The 22,391-nt window shown below is 41.5% G+C and overlaps 1 protein-coding gene across 6 annotated transcripts in view; it reads right to left on the bottom strand.

Annotated features, from left to right (window-relative positions):
• gabbr1a (gamma-aminobutyric acid (GABA) B receptor, 1a) overlaps positions 1-22,391 on the bottom strand; it is a 67,407-nt gene that overhangs the window by 8,088 nt on the left and 36,928 nt on the right. For all 6 annotated transcript variants that reach the window (XM_046398685.1, XM_046398684.1, XM_046398690.1 and 3 more), the window contains 8 exons: positions 21,764-22,009; positions 20,746-20,809; positions 19,784-19,861; positions 12,604-12,754; positions 6,653-6,785; positions 4,708-4,824; positions 3,175-3,285; positions 1,288-1,381 (listed from right to left, as the gene is read on the bottom strand). In XM_046398685.1, the coding sequence (XP_046254641.1) occupies positions 1,288-1,381; positions 3,175-3,285; positions 4,708-4,824; positions 6,653-6,785; positions 12,604-12,754; positions 19,784-19,861; positions 20,746-20,809; positions 21,764-22,009 (994 nt within the window). The remainder of the gene's footprint in view (positions 1-1,287; positions 1,382-3,174; positions 3,286-4,707; positions 4,825-6,652; positions 6,786-12,603; positions 12,755-19,783; positions 19,862-20,745; positions 20,810-21,763; positions 22,010-22,391) is intronic.

Here is a 22,391-nt window from a genome sequence, read left to right as displayed (position 1 = left end):
ACGAGGGGCATTAGGTTTGAAAGATTTGGGCAATTATCAGACAATCAACTGTCTTTCTCCAGAATTGCTTACTGGTGTGTTTACAAACAGCGACTGACAAATCCTTCATAGTACACCTTTAAGTCCAGACTGTCTCAATAATGTTTGGATGGATTGCAATGAAATTTGGTGGTGAATTGTAATAACTTTAGTGTTTTTTCATTCTCAGGGCAAAATTTCACTTTGGTTTAATACCCGGAAAACACATGATATTCCCATCAGCCTCAGCTGTACCTTGTGTTTAGTGCTAATTAACGAGCATGTTAACATGACAAACATTATGGCTGCTTAACATCAGCATGTCAGCATAGTGGCATTAGCATTAGCAAAGCCCCACTGTTCCCGACTACAGCCTCACAGGCCTGATAGCGTATCTGTAGACTGTTGGTCTCGTTACCAAAAAAATATCTCTCTCAGTCCCAGAAGTGTCATACTAAATCAGTGGAGTACCAACTTTAATTTATGTCTTTAGCTTTTAAACCTATGAAACAAACTTGTTAAATTATGAGATCATGTAAATGGCTCCTGGCTATTGCTTATTTTTAGTGTGGGAGACGTTAGCAGCTCAACAGGACTGTTGAGGGAGTCAGCGAGTAAGAGCGAGTTGCGCACAGGAAAGAAAATCAAAAACGTAGACACAACAGAGTGTTGAATGTGTTGAAAGCCAGTCAGAGCCCGGGCTGACTGACAGAGAAAAGAGAATATAACCATGAAAGAAGGAGAAAAGCAGGGAAGAAAAGGGAATCTGTGACTGAGTAGGTTGGACACTTCTTCACACTGTCCATTGTTTCTTTATACTGCCTGATATTAAAGCACCATCTTTTCTCCTCTGAAAAAGGAAATGCTATGGGGCAATGGCCCAGTTTGTGACCCACATTATTTGAATTTCAGCACCATTATACTTTCATAAGAGCTGCCAAGCTAAGAAAGACAACAGAGAGACAGACAGGGAGAGAAAGGGACAGCGTGGGCCGACAGAAAGAGAAGCAAAGAGGGAAAAAGAGCGAGAGAGAAAAGAGAAATCAAAAGTAAGGGGGTGGCGGAGGCTGAGGGAGGAGGCTGTGATATGAGACCTGTTTAATTCAGAGCGAATGGCAGTGACGGGTGTGTGTGTGTGTGTGTGTGTGTGCGTGCGTGTGCGTGCATATGTGTCTGCATATGTCCGTGTGTGTGAGGAAGATATCTCAAACCGGAGCAGGGCAAAAAGTGATAAAGAGACAGATTGGGTAAAAAGAAAAGGGCCGATACCGAGCCACGTGTTCATCTTCTCTGAGCTGCAGTGCTCCAACAAGGGCTGAATCAGGACATCCAGATCTTCTTTTGGGGCCTCCTTAGTGAACTTCTACTCGTGTGGCAGACAGAAGAGGAGAGATGGGAGAGGAACGAAGGGATGAAGAGACAGAGAGAAGGGAGATAATAAGAAACGATGAGACAGCAGCACACTGGAGAAGGAGGCAAAAAACTGCTCAGTAAGCAAAAGCCCCAGAGAAGGCATGGTTGATCCCCTTGAGGTAAACAGGGCTTGCCTGTAACTTAGACATAGATGACTGAATTAAAAAGAGCGTCAGTTATCTGCTAAATGTGAAATATAGCTGTTTTCAATGAGGTTTGCCCGAGGTTAAAGTCAGCGCTGTGCATTTTAGGGCTCGTGATGACGTGTAGCTCTTGCTCCTACAGTGATTTAATGCCCTTAATAAGAGCAGTTTGTAGTACAGTTTTATGAGTGCAGTAGTCTACAAGCACATCAGTATCTCAGTTTTGTGCCCTGGTTTTGATCGTAGTTAGGATAAAGTGTTAAAAACAGTATAACAGTGCTGGCTACATAGTCATTTTAAGTTACTTTGGACAGATGCATTGATGAAATTTCAGCGTTGCATGTAGTGTTTTACAGCACAAGGACATTAGCATGAGACATCAACATTAGCATTAGCATCAGTGGCGTTGACGTACTGCAAACAGCTTTAAAGTGGAGCACAAAGATATATATCAATATTTACATATTAACAAAAGACTGCTTAACTGTGAATACCAAAACAACTTCTCACTGGGTCACTCTCACTGCTCTCATACCGTCCTTTTTGTTCACAGCAGGTAGCGGTTTTGAGACTGTACACATACCTGCTCAGAACCAAACACCACACAGAAAATGTTAGCAACTAGCTGACAAACATAGTGTAGCATTTAGCAGCCAATGTGCCAGATATATTTCCTTCAGGAACTGGTGGAGACTAAAAAAGAGCTAAAAGAAGAATACTGGACTTACACTCATCAGGTGAACATAAACACAACTCTGCTAATGCTGCTCTGTGAATAAACAGGCACGCTTGCAAACACATTTTTCATGTCACCTTAAAGGTGATGAAATGGTACTGGTGATCTGCGCTGAACAGAAATCCCATCATATTAAAGCTGCATTGATTTGAATTTGGCCACGAAAGGGCAGAAAACATAAAAACAAGTTGAGAGCATTGCCCATTTTACTGGGCAACTATAGCACGTATTTCAGACTGTGCTGTAGGCTACTTGATGAAGATTATTCCAGTCACTCTTTACTTCTGTCTCCACCAGCACTTAGACATACATCTCCATTTTTAGCCACTAAATGACCAACTCTCTTCGACAGCAAGTCGCTATCTTTGTCTTTTTTGACAACTGCAGATGAAGGCTGATGAGCCAGGTGAATGACAATTGTCAAAAATGAATGTTAATATTCATAATATGGATTAATGCAGGTTTAATTACGTTAAATACTGAGAAGGCAGGGATTTTATTCAACATATTTCTTTTGCTGTGTGATGAAAGCTGAGTTTTGTTTACAGCAAATGCCACAGGGTACACTGAACAGTGCTTACACTATAACTCTAACACTCAAACACAAATAAATATAATTATGCAAGTCGTAAATGTCGCTGTTGTGATGCTATGCTGTTATTCAGCCGCACGCCGTGAAATGACATGATATTTATCCTTGTTTTAGATTGTGCTCTTTGAGTGTAAGATGAATCAAAATGAGGACATTTCTACAAACGAGGCCCAGTGTCTCATTACTGCGTTATTGACTGATGACAGTGGCTGCACGAGCTGTGCAAATGGGCGATGACACACAAATTATCTCATCTGTCTTGCGTACTCTACCTCAACCGTAATGTGCAGAGGATCCACAATCTGCCAGATCATGAGTGACAGGAAGTCGATAGCCAGCAGCACTCCAACTGTTGCGTAGAGTTTCCATGGCTCCAAGTGTTGCTGTGTGAGTTTAAGCAAAGACAGACAGACACACACACACACACACACACAAATATAACAGTTATCATTATCCAAGGGCATCACAAGCCAGTCCACAAACAAAGACAAACAACCAGGACAAATAATATGACAGGCGTCCTTGTGATTTCTGGATGACTGGGCGTGAATTGTCTTTCTGAATGTGTGTCTCCGAATGTGTGTGTGTGTCTCCAAGTATATTTTAGGAGCAGTGGGAGACTGTGTGTGTGTGTGTGTGTGTGTGTGTGTGTGTGTGTGAGTGTCTGCAGGCGACTCACAGAGAGCTGCAGTAACTATATTTGTGTTGCCACCTGAAATCATCATTTATACACACTGAGACGACACTGCTTTTGTGTGGACAGTTTCCAAAAAGGCTGATATCAACTTTATTATTCTCAACTTAAGCTATAATGGAAGCAATACAACCGTAACAGAAATACAAGCAACCGAAATGAGCTCCCCTACTGTTCTCCCCCTCCCGCCTTCTTTTTTCATTCGACCACGCTGGCTTACTCCCAGTACCTCCAACATAGTAACGGCCATTCAAGCGTGCAATAACTAAAACTGAAAAATAAAATAAAGAAGAAAACACATTACACAGTCCTGAGCGCCTCTTCACTTGAGTTGCATGAAAAACGATTTGAAAAGAGCTCATTCTCCCCTCGATTTGTGAAAGTTTCTTTAAATACTCGCGCAGAGCTCTCTGGCAAAATGCCCTTCTGTGGACATGAAGAGAGTTGAAAGTCAACCCGATTCGTTGTGCTTTGGCTCAAATAATAAACCCCCCGAAGGTTGGATTTCTGCATAGAACTTTAATACTCATCCATATTCATAAATATTTCATAAATGGTTTAATCTCTTATTCTTCTGATTAGGTCTTAGAAATTCCCACTACACATCGCAGACTGGCGGTATCTAACTGGCTCCAGGATACACTATCTTCTAGAGGAGGCACGCACACACGCACACACGCACACACACACACACAAGAATGCAACTAAAGCTGATGACGTGGATATCGAGGGCCCGGGTTACGAGTGTTTGTGTGCCCGGAATCTGAATCTGCAAGTTTCTATGCATAAATGTTGCATGTGTGTTTGTGCTTTGTGTGCGTGCATGTGTAAAGTACAGTATCTATGTCAGTGTGTGTCCAACACCCTTATCCCTGCACACTCGCTACAACCCTGCTGCAGTGAATGATGCGGAGCTGGCCTCTTAGAGGCTTATGTTACTAGGAAGCCTGCAAAGTTTTTAAGGGAACTTTCTCTTTTTTTTTTTATCAGCCGGCGCCACACATGCTGCGTGGTCTGGCCTCCCTCTCCCATCCTTTCTCTACCCTCCTGGGACCGCTGAGAGGCTTATCCTTCCCGCCCTCCCTCCCTCCCTTCCTCCCTTCTATCCTACCTTTTTCTTCTCCTTCTTTTCATCCTTCTTTGTGAAGAGGGTGTGAACCCACCAGATCTTGGTGAACATGCTGCCATACGCCACACTGAAGCCGAGGCCGAGGAGCCACAGGCGGAACTGGAGGGGAGGGGGGGAGAGAGAGAGGGAGAGACAGAGAGAGACAGAGAGAGAGAGGGAAAGGGGGAGGAGAGAGACAGAGAGAGAGGGGGAGGAGGGAAACAGTGAGATGAGATGAGAGGAAATATATCAGCATCATCTATCCATCTACTTTATCTAAAAAATAAAGATATAATTTTTAGCTACAGTTGCACTTGCAGTAAATCAGTCTTAAGAAATATAGACTATATGGACAAAAGTATTGGGACTACATATACATTAATATGGAGATGGTCCCCGATTTGTTTCTGTGGGAATTTTTGCCCATTCACGCACTGTGAGGTCAGGCACTGTTGGATGAAAAGGCCTGGTGTTTTAAAGGGTTGAGGTCAGGGCTCTGAAACTCATCCAATCATGTCTTTATGGACCTTCCTTTGTGCACAGTCATGCTGGAATAGAAAACGGCCTTCCCCAAACTGTTGCCACAAAGTTGGAAGCATAGCATTGTCCAAAATGTCTTGGTATGCTGAAGCATTAAGATTTCCCTTCACTGGAAGTCAGGGGCCGAGTCCAAACTCTGAAAAACTGCCTCATACCACACCTGAATTCAATAATAAAGAGGTGTGTCCCATTACTTTTGTCCATATAGTGTAGATAACATGAAATTTTTCTTCATCCAAAAACCACGTACAGGAGTGGGAGTAATTTCCAGCCCTGAATACTGTCTGCAAGTATTCACTGTAGGCTGCATTAATCCCTGACAACCTCCACCAATAAGGCAGGGCAGCATCTAAGCAGCCTGAGCAAATAAAGTCTCCAAATCACTTGCTGCAGCTCCTTAAACTTATTGCTGCTGAGTGCACAGCAATAACCGAAGGTGACTCAGATGAAAATATTTAACATTTTTATCAGCTCCTCTTTTCTTTAATCTGGACTATGGGGGCTGGACAGTAAGAAAAACGAACTTGAAACTGTATAAGTGAAGGTGACACAAACTATAAGAATTTGAAGTTTCCCCAGTGGAAATTTGGTAATGAAGCGCCTGCCTTTTAAACAACAACAAACACAGGAAAACAAAATTTATATGATAATTTCTTCCACTAAGCCAGAAAAATATTTTTATTTTCACTCAGTCATTCATGGAATATATCCAGTTCGTAGGTACTGCAGGAGATGGACCAGACAGACAGACAGATAGATAGACAGACATAGATAGATAGATAGATAGATAGATAGATGGATAGACAGATAGAAGGCCACACAGTGCAGAGACAAGCAGAAGAAGAAACGTATGACAGACAATAACTGGACAGGGACAAAGAGCAAAGAAGCGACAGAAATGGAAATCTCCCTCTCGCCTCCACAACAAAAAGACTCAACATGGGTGACAGAGAAGCGCTCCCACTCCTCATTAGTGCTGGGATCCCATTGTCTGTGCCGTTGTGGCACCCAGCAAATTGAATCTGTATCACCGAGTACCAAAATACTTTCCAACGAACGTATTATAATGAATTATATGTCAGTGTTTAAATTTTCATCATAGCTCGTCCACTAGGTGTGCGTGATCCCAATCCTGAAATGACTGATTGGTTTTGCAGGCGTCTGAACGTCAAAGTTGTCAGGGCTTCACAACACCTGAATGTGGGTTTGCTTAAATAATTTAATAAGGCCTTCAAATTAGAATTTTATTTTCAGCTGTTTTTTTTTAAATTGGTTTTTTGGTACCTGCATCAAATCAGTGAGACCAAATATTTGCAGGCAATACCCAGTCCTACTCTTCATCCTGCCCTCTGGCTCTTCTCTGCTTCAGTCTCTCTCTCTGTCTCACTGTGAGTGTCTTTCTCCTTACCTGGCAGACAACAGGAAACTGCGACCTGTGAACGTGGTGACCATCAATCCCCAGCGGGAACACTGCAGCCAGTGCCATCATGCAGCCCACCGCTGTCATGTTGTTCAGGTACGGCTGAGAGTTCTGGATGTAGCTGAAACAGTGACAGATTCACACAGACACACACACACACACACACACACAAACACACACACAAACACACACACGAGGACAACGTATTATTAATTATTTATTCATGCTTAAAAGGTACAATTTGTGAATTTGTAACTAAACAGCCGCTAATTGTGTTGGTGATTCTGCTGCTCTTGAAAGAAATGTCATCAGTTGTTAATGGCTCTCCTGCTGTTTTTTGTTTTTTTTGTTTTCAATTTTTTTAATTTGAATTTTATCATCTTTAAGTCCTGCATGAGACAGCCCGACAGAACTCTAATTAGGATGAAGCGCTGAACGGTGCAAAGACTATTACAAAACAAAATGTGAAGTTTTTAACCGTAAAACTTCCAAGGGATAAAAAAAAAAGGGAAATTTGTGTGCAGTGCGAACTTCAGCAGAAGGGAATACAAACAAATTGAGTCGGACTACAATGCAGTGCAGGAGGAACCTTTGCTTCTTTGTGTAGAGTCCAGCAGCAGGTCAGTTTTTTCCCAATTAACAGTGAACCTGCACAGAAACAATGTGCTGATTCCTCTGGAAAATCTACCAATCACACTGTCAACAGCTGTAACATGGGCTGACCACAACGGCGGAACAAACCGGGGCTAAGTGAAGGCTGTGGACACCGACACTGAGGTCTGTGGATTATCCAGAGGAACAGGAAAAGACAAAGTTGCTAGTGGAATTTTGATTGTAATTTTCCAATGTTTGAGCAACACAAAAAAAGTCCCTTGTCCTGCGCTGTACAAGGCAGCAGCAGGACTCTGAAAAACAGACAAAATGAAAACTACCTGCATGGCTTCATCAGAATCAGAATCAGAATTCATTACACTAAAGATAAGTTTCTTTTGACTTTTCGGTGAACCAGTCCTTTAATATACTGGATACAGTACACTGTATAATTTTGCCACGGCAGCAACATTTCATTGTGGGCGTCTTAAGCTTCTTATAAACATTTCTCTGCCTACATCTTTGACATCAGATTAAAGTTTTAAAATCTAGTCAACGGTAGCGCCTGACTGTGGATCATATGCTCTGTGCTCCATATGGAAGTAAAGACAGGAGCATAAAGGATAATAAAGCTACAAATTATTACCATAATAAGAAAACATAAGCACAGCGATTTCTATCTGGCTGAGACAATGTGTTTATATTAATGCCACATTGGAGACAGTCTCAGTGTTTCAAAATATTCTCAAAAACTCCTGATTCAAGCACTGTGTGTTTCCCATTATCTGCTCTGTACCACCACATCCATCCACCTGGCATAGCATATTCCTGCTCTCCCAGCGCATGTCTGCATGCATGTCTGTGCTCATGACAGGCAATACTGCTACTACTGTCAACAAACTTTGTAACGTTAGGATATGGATTACTGAAAGCAATTCATCATGGTCACTCAACTGTTTTCAGTTAACGTTAACCACACCTTACATTCTACTTTATTTTGCACAACATTTCATTGCTTATTTGTTGCATATACACTTTTTAATATTGCTTTGTATGTTGCTATTTTTAACATATTTGCATAGCCTATTGTGTGTAATGCTGCTGCTGCACTGTAATTTCCCAGCCTGGGATTAATAAAGTATATCTATCTAACTATCAATCAATCGGTGGATAAGACTAGTGTCAGGCTGGGGCTCGGAGCAGGACTCAGACGCAGAGACTTGATTTCAAAAGAACAGACTTTATTAACGATGTCTGAGACAATCCTCTTGGCAGAGTGAAAAACAATGAGGCTATGAAAAATTTCCTAATGTGCGTTCTTCCTAAGGGGAGAACACACAGCTATGAAACATTAACAACGAAATAGAAGAGAAAAGGAAACAAAGACTGGCTATGAAACTTAACGAACAAAAAACGCTCCCAAGGGAGGAATAAATCTACAATCTGTGGTAATTAATCTAAGAACAAAAAAAATCACTCCAACCGGAGGAAAATCTAAACTATCAGTACAAATAATTCTACAACAAAAAATCACTCTTAAGAAGAGGAAAAAGTAGGACTAAATCTATCTCGAAATTAAACTGAGCTGTAAAAGGTAGAACAAAAAATCACTCATAAAAGAGGACACTTCAAAGAGCTTACAAGGCAGGTAACTAAGGCTAGGAGAGCTGGCGTGATCACACAAAGGATGAAACACACTGGCACAAAACAAGGGAAATGCAGACTATTTCAAACACATGAGGGTAATGGGAAACAGGTGGATACAATCCGGTAATCGGGGAGACAATCAGACTGAAGACACATGAGGAAGGGCAAGTGACCTGAAACAATAGGAGAGTTACTTTTCAAAATAAAACAGGAAATGACGGGACATAAAACTCAAAACAAGACAATACCTCACCGCGGTGTGACAATTAGCAATCCTTCCTCGGGTTGCTAGCTAGCTAGCTATGCTATATCTGATTAAGCTTAGCTTGGGGCTTGCTACCATCAGAGGTGCAGTCAAGTATCGTTACCCTATTAGTCAAGTTTACTTCGCATGATACTGTATTTCAGGATATCTAAAAAGACAGATATTTATTTATGCAGTTGCCTTCTCATTTACACATAAATGGTTCTCGTCGGTTTTCAGGTTCATAGGCCAAGGGCGACATCTGTTGGTGAAACTACAATATGAAAAGAATCAATCTTACAGTTAGGTAGATTTCCCCCCCTTTGTATTCATATCAAATTATGTACAGAATTTTTATATTGTTCCTTATGAAACCTCTATAAATGAGAACAGAGTTTTGAATTTTGAAATGTACCAGTGATTTACACGTAGGCCTACGTAAACCTAATTAATATATGCATTTATTTTTGTACTATGGTTCAAAACTGTATTTCAGTAGCATCCCTGAATATTTTGTCTTGTATTTCTGAATGCAGGATCAATACCTAAATACTTGCAAGGAGGAACTCAAGGCCAGGAGGAAGATTTAGATAATCAACCATCCACCAGCAGTTCAAGCCCACAACATCAACCATGTAACATAGTTCCCACAACATCAACCACCAACCAGCTGGTCTGTAGACTCTGCAACAGCTCCCAGGCCTGACCAACAACAGCCATCAACTAATAGCTCAGGTACAGATACAACTCCCCACACAACCACCGCTTCTGAAAGCAGAGTGAGTCCTGTCACTGAGAGGCCATCAGCAAGCGACACTGTAGAGACATATGTGTCCCCTCCAACTGATCCTGCTCTGTGATCAGCTCACACTTTAGATGCTGGTCGTTTGGAGAGGTCCCTTTAAAGTCAGCTCTGGTGGTTGTGAAAATGTCTGTAACATAGTTCTATTGAATAGCAGAATGATCTCTGTACAGAGATGGTAAAGTCCCCACAAAGCATTTGTGCTTGGACACCCACATGGCTAGCAACGGCCCTGTGCTCTCCAGCTCAAGCTCATCCTGCAGCAGTAGGTGTGTCTCTTATCCTTTCATCCCATCGCCCTGCCCTTGTGCTGCCCTGAGGCCACGCTTCTTATTTACTGTACAGCGACACACTCGTGTGACCTGCATACAAACGCACGTCAACACACACACACACACACACAAAGAAAGATGCACACTGTCCACAAGCCAACCTTTGATACCTCTGAAAAACCTTAAATGTTGTTACATATCATGAATATCAGATGTTCAACGTGCTGCAGGAGTTACTTAATGAGCTCCGTGTCTTGTGGTTGCTTTAAATTATGGTCTATTGAAGCTACTATTAGAAGAAATACTGGCATCTTTATCTCTTTTGTGTTACTATTGTTAATTATTTTGAACAAAAGAAGCAGTGTAATGAAAATCAAATTTTTACTTTTGATGTTTTATATCACTGAAAAATATTGCGTGATCAAACTTTACTGTAGGTTCACTGCAATAACAGATTTTTTTTTTTTTTTGGGGGGGGGGGGGTCAACTGGCCACACCTGGTGAATCTAAGTCAAATATTCACTCTCTTTTAGCTCTGGTTTTGGTCTCCACCAGCGACCTGAGGAAAATTTCTGGCTCTTTAGCTGCTAAATTCTCGACTCTGTTCACCAGCTAGTCGCTAACTGTGTCTGTCTGCTGTTTGGTGCTGAGCAGGTCATGTACAGTGAGAGTTTTTTTCCAAAGCTTTTTCACTGAAAGGAGCTGCCTGCTGCAGTGGAAAACAATGCCCTGAGAGCAGTGAGAGTAAAACAAAACAGTAAAGCTGTGGGCCGACAGCTAAACCACAAACCTAAAACTCGCTGATGCTGAGGATTCATTACAACGAACGACCCCCTTCACAGTGTCACATTGTTTTGACATTCTCATTTCATACATTGTTATTATAAAAACATTGATTATGGTTGCTTTAAACAGTGTCACAGTGTTCCTTAAGTACTGCTCTGTTGAGACTGTGATTGCTTTTGACTCTTTCTTGTTTTTAAAGTGGATCGGTTATGTATTTTTGTCTCATAACAAGGCAGTTGGTGGCAAACTTGTTTTTGTAAAAAAACAGCTTACTGAATAAATTTCATTTGATTTGATCTGACTCATAGTGTTTTGGCTGCTGAGAGCAGCCCTTGGTTAAACTGTGTTTGAAATATAATCAGAGCTGGAAGCTGGGGCCTGGCTGCCACACTGGAGCCAGCCAGAGATCCCCAAAGGAACAAACCTCTGCAGCTTCCCAAAAAACTCCTGATAAGCTCATGGATTTGTGGGACTTTAAATCACTTTGACCCAGGTCAAACATAAAAATACTATGTTAAAAAGACATCAGAGATACGCTGTGCCAGGTTCACAGACAAGTATTAAGCTTAGAAATCCAAGATCAAAAGGCATTTTTAAGAGGAAGTCTATTTGCATTTGGTCCAGGGCTATGCTTAAGCTGTGACAACGAAACCAGCTGCTAGACTGATAAAAACCACACCCAAATCACCAACTTTGTAGCCTCCAAACTCAAGAAGCAGCAGTGTCATTCAGTATTTACATCAACCTGTGGAGAGGTCAGGATCTCTGCTGAACACGTGAATCTTTCATTCCCTTTATCTCACATCCTACAAATACTCACACTAGGACTGCAGCCGCAGTGAACAATCAGCTCTGCAGCAGCAGATGGAGTTTGTTACAGGATTTAATTTCGATTCACGACTCGGAGCCAATGCAGCTCCTCAAACAGGTGACCTTCATTTAACAAAACCACGTCTTTAACCTCTGACGCCCCTTTTAAATTCATCTATCAATTCTCATTATTTTCAGCTTTTTAAAAAAATCCTTTCAACCATGACCTTCCTGTTTGGATGGACAACTTCATTTTCACAATTATCCGAGATAACGCTCAACTGGAAGGACAAACATGAAGAGTGGAAAAGCAAAAAAATAACTATTATCCATCAACACTATACCATAAACACCAACTTAAATAAAAATATGGCAAAAAAATCTCAAAATATATTAACTACTGGGATTGTAACTCAGTTAATCTGCAAATTATTTTCTACATTAATTGTTTTGTCTGTAAAACATCAGAAAATGAAAAACACTCATCAGAAATTCTGCAGAGCCCGAGATTGCACAATAAAATAAAAAACCAACACTCCGAAATCCAAAGCTAATCAATTTAATATCATGTAAAATCACAAAATGTGGCAAATCCTTACATTTGAAAATTAGAACCCATTAAATATTTCAAATTCTTGCCTAAAATTTTACTTTAACAATTAATTGTACCCTTCAAAATACTTACATAATACCTACTAATTTAGGCTGAACAGTGTAATGTCTGTGTAGGTCTGGAAATGAAATGATAAAACATGCGTTCATTCTCCACGAGCGTTGGTGAACTTACCGGACGTTGCCATTGTAGATGTTGAAGGTTAAACACAGGATGCCGAGCAGGATGCCGAGACCAGCGAAGACAGACACGGCTGCAAACAGCTTTTGAGACAAGAACCTGAACTCTTCAATCACCACTGTTCGATCAGCTGGAGGTCCAGCACCTAAATGGAGAGAACAAGAGAAGAAGAAATGTGAAGAGAAAAAAATGCTTTCGGTGTCACCTCTCAACTACGATACCCAGAGCCTCACTGAAGGGTACACACTGTTAAACTACACTGGCCAAAACTAAGAGATCCCCAAAAATCTCATATTTTAATTTGAAGATATGTCTGGCAATATTTTATACTTTTCTTACTCTTAAAAATCAAAAATGAAATGATGAAAAGCAACGTGTCAGTCCATCTTGCAATAATTTCTGAATTCAAAAAAACTTTCTGTGACACTCAGTTCCAAGCTCACTGGCTCCTACTGAAGATACACCTCTTTAAAAACAGCTCACAGATATATACTTTCAAATTTACTCCATTAAAAAAAAGGGTTAACTAAAACACTGGCTGTAGCTTTTAGCGACTGTCACTCAAACAGATGTGTGCAGTGCATCTGCTGGGGACTATTTCCAATGGCGGATTAATACCCACTGGTATCTCACCAGCAGGACGGTGCATGTGGGAGTCCCTCAAAATAAACTACAAAGTGTGTGTTCTTGGTAACGAAGAAACATGTCAGCCAGTGCAACAGTGTGGCTCTTTGATAAATGTAATCATATTTGGGTCAGGGTTTTTTAGAGTTAGGGTTAGTTTCATAAATCAAAATTAAAACGGATGATGACTGGAGATGAGAGGTGAGCTGTCTTCTAGGGCTTCAATGAGAGGTCAATTACTAAATTTGTCAACTGAAAGAAAATTCTTCTGCAACTATTGATAACTGACTACTTGGTTCAGTCATTTTTCAAGCAAAAATGCAGAACAGTTGTTGATTTCTTCTGTCTTATGATCGGCAAATTTTTGGGAAACTACGATGATTGTTCTTGACATTTTTGTGACAATCTATGGATGATTTGTCAAACAATGGAAAAACACAATCTGGAGATGAACTGATAATAAAAATTAGCATTGGTCGCAGCCCTACTTGTCAAACACAACTGCACAGACCAGATCGATACCAGCCAGGAGTATCTGAATGTTTTGCATTTGAAGCTACAGACCTTGTTTTATTCACTGAGAGGCAGGATGTCTTTTCAGGAACAAGGTACAGCACCAATGGAGCAGTTGGGGGTTAAGTGCGTTGCTAAAGGGCAGCTCAGTGGTGGTAATGAGAGAGAGTAGAGGACTGCTGTTTCACTTTCCCACCCCTGATTCATCCTGTCGATATGGAGCTCGAGCCAACAACCTGCTGCTCACAAACTTACGTCTCGAGAACGACCGGCCGGATCTCTCTGTATGAAGGTACGATCTCTTAAGGAGTGTAAAATGTCAAATATAATGAATTAGCTTTTAATTATTACAGTACCAATTATTGCAAATAAGCGGAAACCACATAACTCCTCAAAACTTTTCATACGGATTGAGTCACTGAGCCCTCTGAGACTTCAGCAGGCGCACATCTGATCTGATGCACGTTCGACTGATTCATAAGTGAGTGCTGCACGCAATATCTGCTCAGCGCTGTTCACAGAGTCTCACAGAGTCTCAAGCCTTCAGCTATAGTTCAATATACATCAGTGCTTAACCACAGAATTACACAGAATTACATTAGACGCTGTAAGAACCAAACAAAGTTAAGTATCAATTTTCTCTTCATACACTGCACTTGTGTTATCCCTCTTTCTCCCGTGGAGAGTCAGGGAGTCTGTTAAATGTTGTTAAAACATCAGTACCACCAAATTAAGTTGCCGTCAAGAAATTCCTGTCCACCAAAGCTGAGGGTCTGACAGGCATTCAGCCAAAATCAAAAGGCGGCTTGTAAAGCCAGGCTGACCCATTCCAGTCATTGCTTCATCAGTCTGACAGGGATTCATGGCACACACAAACAAACATCATTTACATAAACATGTTAAAAAAAAACGCTTTGTGGAGGTTATACAATTTTCAAATGCCTGATCAGTACTTGGTAATCAAGAAGCTATCAGCATGTTTCTTCTCAAGGGCTTGTCAGATGGTTAAATAGCTTCTGGAGCCTCCTCCCTCCAAACCTTTCCAGCCATTCCTGTAACCATCTGACATTCACAACGTGATTTAAACTTTTCATTCAAGCTCTCTTTTTCCATTCTTGACACAGCTTTATTTCTGTCACTTTTCAATGGAACAACCGAATGCAACACTACATGAGAGTCTGTGTGAAAATGTGCACAATTAACCCCTCATTTAAACAATATCACGCTCACTCCCATGTCTCTCTGTGACAGCCAGCTTTTCAGCCTGCTTTCTAGAGCGGCCAGGAGGTAAAAAGCGTAAACACTTTCCAGACAACCCTTAACACGTCATTCGCACTGCTCAGCAATGGATTCAAATGGCTGAGTCAGCTGCAATCCACAGCTCTACATACATGTGTCTCATGAAAACACGAACGGCTTTCTTTCTCCCTGATTACCGAGATGAAGCAAGTTGGACAAAACTTAAAATAAACAAGAACTCTCTGCTTGTTTAATGCATTAAACAGAAATTCTAGCTGAACTGTCAGGAGTTGTATCTCACACTCATACAGGACATTAAGTCGTGTAGGCATGTAAACAGTCTACAGGTTTGTATCAGCAGATGAACCCCTTGACCTGCATTTAATATTGATAACACCGAAGCATAGAGAAGTGACATATGCAACCATGGACCATTACTGATGAATCATACATGAATGTCAATTTCAGTAGTTACTATACTGTTATGTAATCTTGTGACAAAGTAGACAACTGTGGTGTTAATTAAAAGTCGGACCTTTAGGGTTTTAAAAAGTGCATGTTTATACTAACTGCCCGATTATTAATGCTTGTGTAGCTTCAAACCAGAAGAATCGCGCAGTGAGGAGGGTTCAGACACAGGCAGATGGACAGGGAGCCTCTTTTCGCCCTCGACAGCCTCCGACTATCCGTCTGCCTGCAGATTTGTGTGTCCGTGTGTGCCTCAGAGTACACATATGCCAATGTGGACTGTGTATATACTGCGAGCAGGACAAGCATGTAGACCTATAGAGTAAGCATGAGTGAATACGCTCAGCAGGGTCCGGGGGAGCCTTTACTTATGCATACCATATGTGTTTAGTGAGTGAGTTTGTGAAAGAGAAATAGAGGCATGCAGTGTGTGTGTGTGTGTGTATGCATATCAGAGGGGAAGCAGAGCAGGAGTGTCAGCGCCAAGCTGATGTGTCAGATGTCAGAGGAAAGTGTCAGAGTTATCACACCCTCAAGGGTCACAGGGTGTCAAAACGCCCATCACGCTCTGTTTAGGTGCTTGTCAGTGGCGTCACATGGCTGATGTGTATCTGCTGTCATCTGACTGAGAGATATAAGAGGGGATTCTGCAGGGTTCACCGAGTTAGAGGTATGATGTTTTAAGACCATTCTAAAGCCACACGGAATGCAGTTTCATGATCACACACCAAAGTATGAGAGTATGATGGAAAGAATTATTTATTATTATGTTAGAAAATAATAATGTCGCATGGCATCAACCCAAACGTATGCAGAGATTAGCCAATTAAAATTATGGACTCATCTCATTTTTTTGCCTAACATCAGCACCTTCACATTACGAAATGATGAGCTTCCTAGCTGCTGTAACGAGGACTGGTGACAGTGTTTGTCACAGGTCTGATGAAGTTGACTGAAATGCCAAAAAAAAAAAAAAGATAAACTGCAGCACAATCCACTGTCACAACAATCCTACTTTTAGTTCAAAGGTTCATACCAGTGTGTCACCCTCAAATGGATGCAAAAACATTTTATAACTAACATCACTGTCTGCAGCAGGCAAGAGAAAAGACTTCTTCTACCATCTTCTTGGGCCTTTTTGCTTTTAAAGATCTTTCAAAACCTGCAGATAGCCTATATACTCTTCAGTTTAAAGCTTTCCACATTATTCATCTGACATAAAAGAAAATGTGTTGTTTCTGTGGTCTGTTCTCCTATGCAGCTCACAGCATGTCTACTATATGAACTACATGAGAGTCTTGACAGCACACACAACACAGCAGACGGGTTGAACAGTAGCACAAATGTGCAGTGACCCAGATTCGTCACATATATGTGTTTTAAAAGTGTAACATGTGCCATATGCTGTTATAGTTTTATCAAAAACAAGTAAAGGAACACACATGGATGCACTGGAGGAAAAGCTCATTAAAATCCCACTGACAGGCAGTGAAGGCTGCATTCATACGCAGGAACGGTAATAATCTTGTTGCATTATGGGCACCAGGGTTTGACGAGGAGGAAGAATGCATGGGATTAAAAACACAAACCAACTTCTCACATTTTAAGTCTTGCTTTAATTAAGTCTGTGTTCTTTTTATTGAATATGAATTGTTATGATAAGAAAATGACTTTCATTCTTATCACTCCAGCCTGTTTTGTTGTATTTCAATGTATTGCACCACAAACGGAAATGATGCAAACAAGAGAATGTCCGATTCTTTCATTCTGGCATCAGCCAGCAGACTAAGATTAAGTGACACGTCTCTTGTTTGAAAAACCACTTGGTCCGATTATTGCACACTTGTTCCACCTACAACCAACCAAACATTTCAAGCAGGACATCTTATGTGATCCACAGCTTCCTCGTCATGAAGATATCCTCCAACAGTATGAGTTCTGGAAGAAAATCGCGGAGCTGTTGGAAGTTACGAATTCATAAACTGTCTAACTATACAGAAACAAGGCTGACAAAAGGTAAGTTACCTGAGCAAATGTCAGTTAATATCAACTACGTCAGTTATAAATAAATAACTGCACTCCTTCTTTCATCGCTTCCTGACACTGTAACATCATTCACAATGAGGCGATTTTTTTACGCTTCACCCGCTTGAGAGATGTCATTTGCCACCTTTTAATTAATTTCTTCTTTTTTTTTACACAATAAACTCCAAAGCTCTTTGAGCTATTGTAACAAGGCTCAATACAAATAACGTTTATTATTATTATATGATGCATTAATAGAGAATTCCAAGGAATGTATATGCGTATAATAGCAGCACTGATGCTGTGTGTGTCAACTGTCCGTCCTTGATCAAGGAATCAGGACAGGGTGTTGCCATGGAGACCTGGCTCTATACCAGTTGCCACAGCGATTACGAGAAGAGCTGAGCTGAAGTGGTTGTTAGGGCGACCATGAAGAGAGTGAGAAAGTGAGGCTGTGAGGCGCCTGGTGGTAAACACATAGGAAAACAAGAGGAGGGGTTAAGTCAAGAACCCCTGTGTGTGCTCCACCCTGTCAGAGTGGAGCAAATCAAACTTGCCCCTCACCACTGCCTCCCCACCTTGTCAAGAAAAAACTTCCCCACACTGAGTCAGCTCTAGAGAGCAGGAAATTACTCATTTCCTCACAACAAGTAGATGTCAGATGGATGCGTCTTCATTTGGTAAAGAAAAGAAAAGAAGAAGAAAGAAAAAGAGAAAAAAAACTAAATCGAGCTCCAAAAGAAGAAGCAAGGCAAGAACGAAATAAACAAAAGTCACCTCTGACAAGTTGGAGAGCGACTCAGTTTCAGCGTGGCGGGTTTAAAGTGGGCTAACACAGAGTCTGTCACATTGCAACAAGCCAAGCTAAAGAGCTGGCAGCCAGCCCTCTTGAAGGACATGTTGCCTGCATGCATACAGGTCACCCGTCCCTCGCTGCTGATACTGACCTGGAATCATTTCCTCTTCTGGGTTCAGTTAAGTCTTGGCAACAGATCATTTCCTTAAAAAGCCAAAAAAAAAAAAAAGCCAGTTCTCTGCAGGCCACCAAGGCGTGTAGGATTGATTAGTGGCACACTCTGTCCAGGCACAAGTATGTCACCTCTCCTGGGAGGGACGGGCCAGTAAACAAGCACAGAATTGGTCTTGGTGTCTGAAGCAAATCAGCAGTAATGGGTTTTCACAGCAAACTAGAATGCGAGCAGCAGGAGTTAGAGGGTCACTTCTGGTTTGTGTGACGTGAGCTTGGGATGTAACAACAAACTCACGGTTTTGTTGTCGGCACTCATGAAACAGTCTTCCGCTCTTTGGAAGTCACTGTTATTGTACGTCGTAAAGTCACACTCCTTCTCAGAGTCAGTCAAATCAATATACAGACATGAGCGTGTGTTGCTGGTTAAACAAAAATGATTTTCCTCTTTTAACAAGGTCTCTCTGTAGGGATCCTTTCTGTAATATTGCCAGACACTTAGAGGACTAATCTCTGCCTGTGAGTGGCAAAAAAGCACATTTAGTGGACGCAACTTTGATGGTTGGGGTTGCCCCAAGGGATTACGTTGCAGCCTTTGTTGCCATGTCCTGGAATCCGGCTGATGTAATTTACTGGACCAGATCCAAAACTTTTAGAATGAATCATTTACACAAGCAAATATGTAAACACAGCACCCAGGTTTAAAAATACCGGAATTTCCCTTTAACACACACACACACACACACACACACACACACACACACACACACACGTTTACTTTTAGATTACGTGCATCTTACACTCAATGATTATATGATTATCTTAAATGTCCATTGCAAATAAACATCCGTAAATCGATTCAATCAACCTTTACATGGTGCATGTTGCCAATATGTAAACAAAGCTAGACTTAAAAAACAGGGCTCAAGTTGTGGGTGACAGCTGACTCACTGGAGGAGTCAAATTTTGTCTGAGGGGGGGCCCCCCCACAGTAAAAACTCCTGGATTAAGCCAATCAAAACTAGCTGTCGCCCCATTTGATTACTGTGTGTCTGCTGCGCCAACATTTTAACACATGTTGGACAGTGAGTGTACAGGCGGCTCATTTTGGGCAAGCGTCAGCATCCAAATAACTAGCTTCACCCAAACTAGCGGTTAGAGAAAATCCAGCATGATTATATATAATTTAGACAGTAAGAAAGTCTAAATTAAGACACACAGAGGAGGTCTAATGTCGCAGCACAAAGATGTGACACCGTTGACTCACAGCATGACAGACAGGATGCAAATACAGACACAGGAAGCTGAGTGAAGACTGTGTCATGAACTCCATCTTACCTATCCAAACATCGTTGCCAAACCAGGAGAGGTTCTTCTGAGAGCTATCATAGTAACCGATCTTCTTGTAACTGCCTCCTATAAATTAGAAAAGAAAAGCAAAAAAAACAAAGTTGCTTACTGCTCGTGTTATTCATTTCCTCCAATGGTGTGTTCGGTGGGGGGTGTTAAGTTACAGTATGGCAAAACCCGACAGTTTTTTGACATTCATATTCATGCTACCGCTATTAAGCTATTTTTCTATCACTGCTCTTCTTTCATGTTAATGGTATGCCTGGGAACAGAAATATACACACAACCGATAAAAGAAATGAGGGATGAAAAGGTGCATAAAGAAGGACAAACAAAGAAGTACCAAGGGGAGAGGAAGGAGAAAAGGAAGGAAAAAAAAAAAGAAGCTTATGTGGCGGTCTTGACCAGGAATACTGATGAGGTCCCACAGTGATTCAGGGATGCAAGTCAGGTCGTCTCATCGTGGATGTCAAATTACCTCGACACCACAACAGGAAATATGAGACAGAGTGCGAGGGGGGAAAGGGGCAGGATTATAAATTCTCATCCTTTAGGACGCAAAAGAGAACAGAGGTAGAAAATAATCCTCAACCTTATCCTGTGCGGGGAAACTCATTAAGTCACTGGTGACAAATAGGATGCCATTTCCAGAAACAGCTTAAAACGAAGACTCGTGCCCAATTAGAGCAAAGCCTAGAGTCAACATTCCTGCATCAAGCACATTCCCACGTACAGTTATAGGACATTGCGACCTATCGCAGTGAAGGCCTCAACAACCCCCTTCACCCCCACACCCGGACCCCCACAAAAAAAGGAGGCTTTGCTCTGAAATGAGCTGAAGGCAACAATCAATACACAATGAATACGGTCAGTAGTGATTTCTTTGATGAATGAGTGAAATTTACTGTTCGGACCAACATCTATGGGAGGACAGCTTGGGAGGGTTTTACCTTGCAACTGCTCGATGAGAGTCATTGCCATCCTGGAGCCCTGGGCATCAAACACCACTTGGCCCTGAAACAAGAGGAAGAGGTTTTATTTTCTTTTACTGCAATGATTAACTCTTTCCTTAAAGGAACAGCTTGACATTTTGATAAACACGCTTATTTTCTTTCTTGCCAAAGGCCAGATGATAAGATTGATGTGACTCTTATGTCCGTACGCCAAATATGAAGCTACAGCCAGTGGGCAGTTAGCTTAGCTTGGCTTAGCACAACAGCTAGGGGGGGAACAGTAAGCCGGGCTCTGCCAAAGGTGAAGTGAGATTGTACTGATAACTGCTGAGGTCTGGAAAATTGGTGGCTAACTTCCAACAGAGCAGTCAGACAATCAGAAAAGCTTCAAACAAATCAAAACCTCCAGCTTACCCACATCATAAAATCAACACTCAAACTGTCAACAAGCGTCTGCTAAAGTGAAGATGTTCATCATTAAAAAGATGTTTATATTCCTTCTGCTCTTGTGAGCTCCCACGACAAGTGAATTTCCCCACTGTGGGATCAATAAAGTTCATCTTATCTTATCTTATAACCTGCAAAGCTGGCTGTTGTCGCGTTCCCAGATCTCAGCTCTTCTTGGATCTTGGGCACTTTTTATAATTTATGCTCAGTAGCCACTTTATTGGGTACACTTGCAACCTAACAGATTAGCTCTGGCACGGAGTTGGAAGTGTTTCTAATTGTTTGCACACCACATTAACAAACCTGGGGGCCATCATCATCACTGCAAAAATGAGATATCTGGCTGAATTGTCTATGTTAGATTTTACTGTCCTAATAACTATCCACATGACAGGACATTTCAGGCCACTGAACCATGAAAGCAACAGCTGGAACTCTAAGAACAAAACGAAACGCTATACATTCACATATGACAAATACCTATACGGTGCCAAAATCAGAGCATCAAGAGTTTTTTATTTGTTTTTCTTCTTCTTTGCCATCTTTTTTCCCCACCCTCTGCACTTACCGAAACTCCTTCAAAGGAGCTCGTGTTGAGGGCCCTGTAGATCTCAGAGGTGATGTCGTGGTTGTTATAGTTGAAATCCTCCAGTCTTCGGCCCTTGGCTTTCAGAGGTGCCACGGTCTTATTGAGGGCAAGGGCCAGAGCCCACACAGCATCGTAGGCTAGAGGGGCCTCCTGAAACCCACCGGTCTCCTCGGGGTTCATCCCACCCAGGCGAGACATCAAGGCGGTGAGAAACTCCTGCGATGTCTGATAGAAACAGGACAGAGATCACATCAACGAGAAAGTCCTTCTGAAGAAATGTCATGTTGCGAACAAGGATAGTATGTTTTTTATTTATATTTCCAGACATTGTTATGTCTATTACTCGAAAGAGGAGACTGTAAAAGGGACGCAGTGTTGAATCATCTGGAACACGTACAGGACTTGTAAGAGCACACAATGCTTTAACAGCTTGCGTTATTTTGAATGACAGATTTTCTTAAAGCTTTGAAACCATGTTTTCAAAGGCTTCACAGAAAACACTTCTGGTAAAAAGTGTCACACTATTTTTAACCCTGTCTGTCCAGCCATCACGAACAGTATTTTGTACATTACAATACATACAAATGTTGACAAAACTGAGAAGGAG

The sequence above is a fragment of the Scatophagus argus genome, chromosome 9, assembly GCF_020382885.2.
Source record: "Scatophagus argus isolate fScaArg1 chromosome 9, fScaArg1.pri, whole genome shotgun sequence".
NCBI lineage: Eukaryota > Metazoa > Chordata > Actinopteri > Scatophagidae > Scatophagus > Scatophagus argus.
This window is presented reverse-complemented; position numbering and strand designations above follow the sequence as displayed.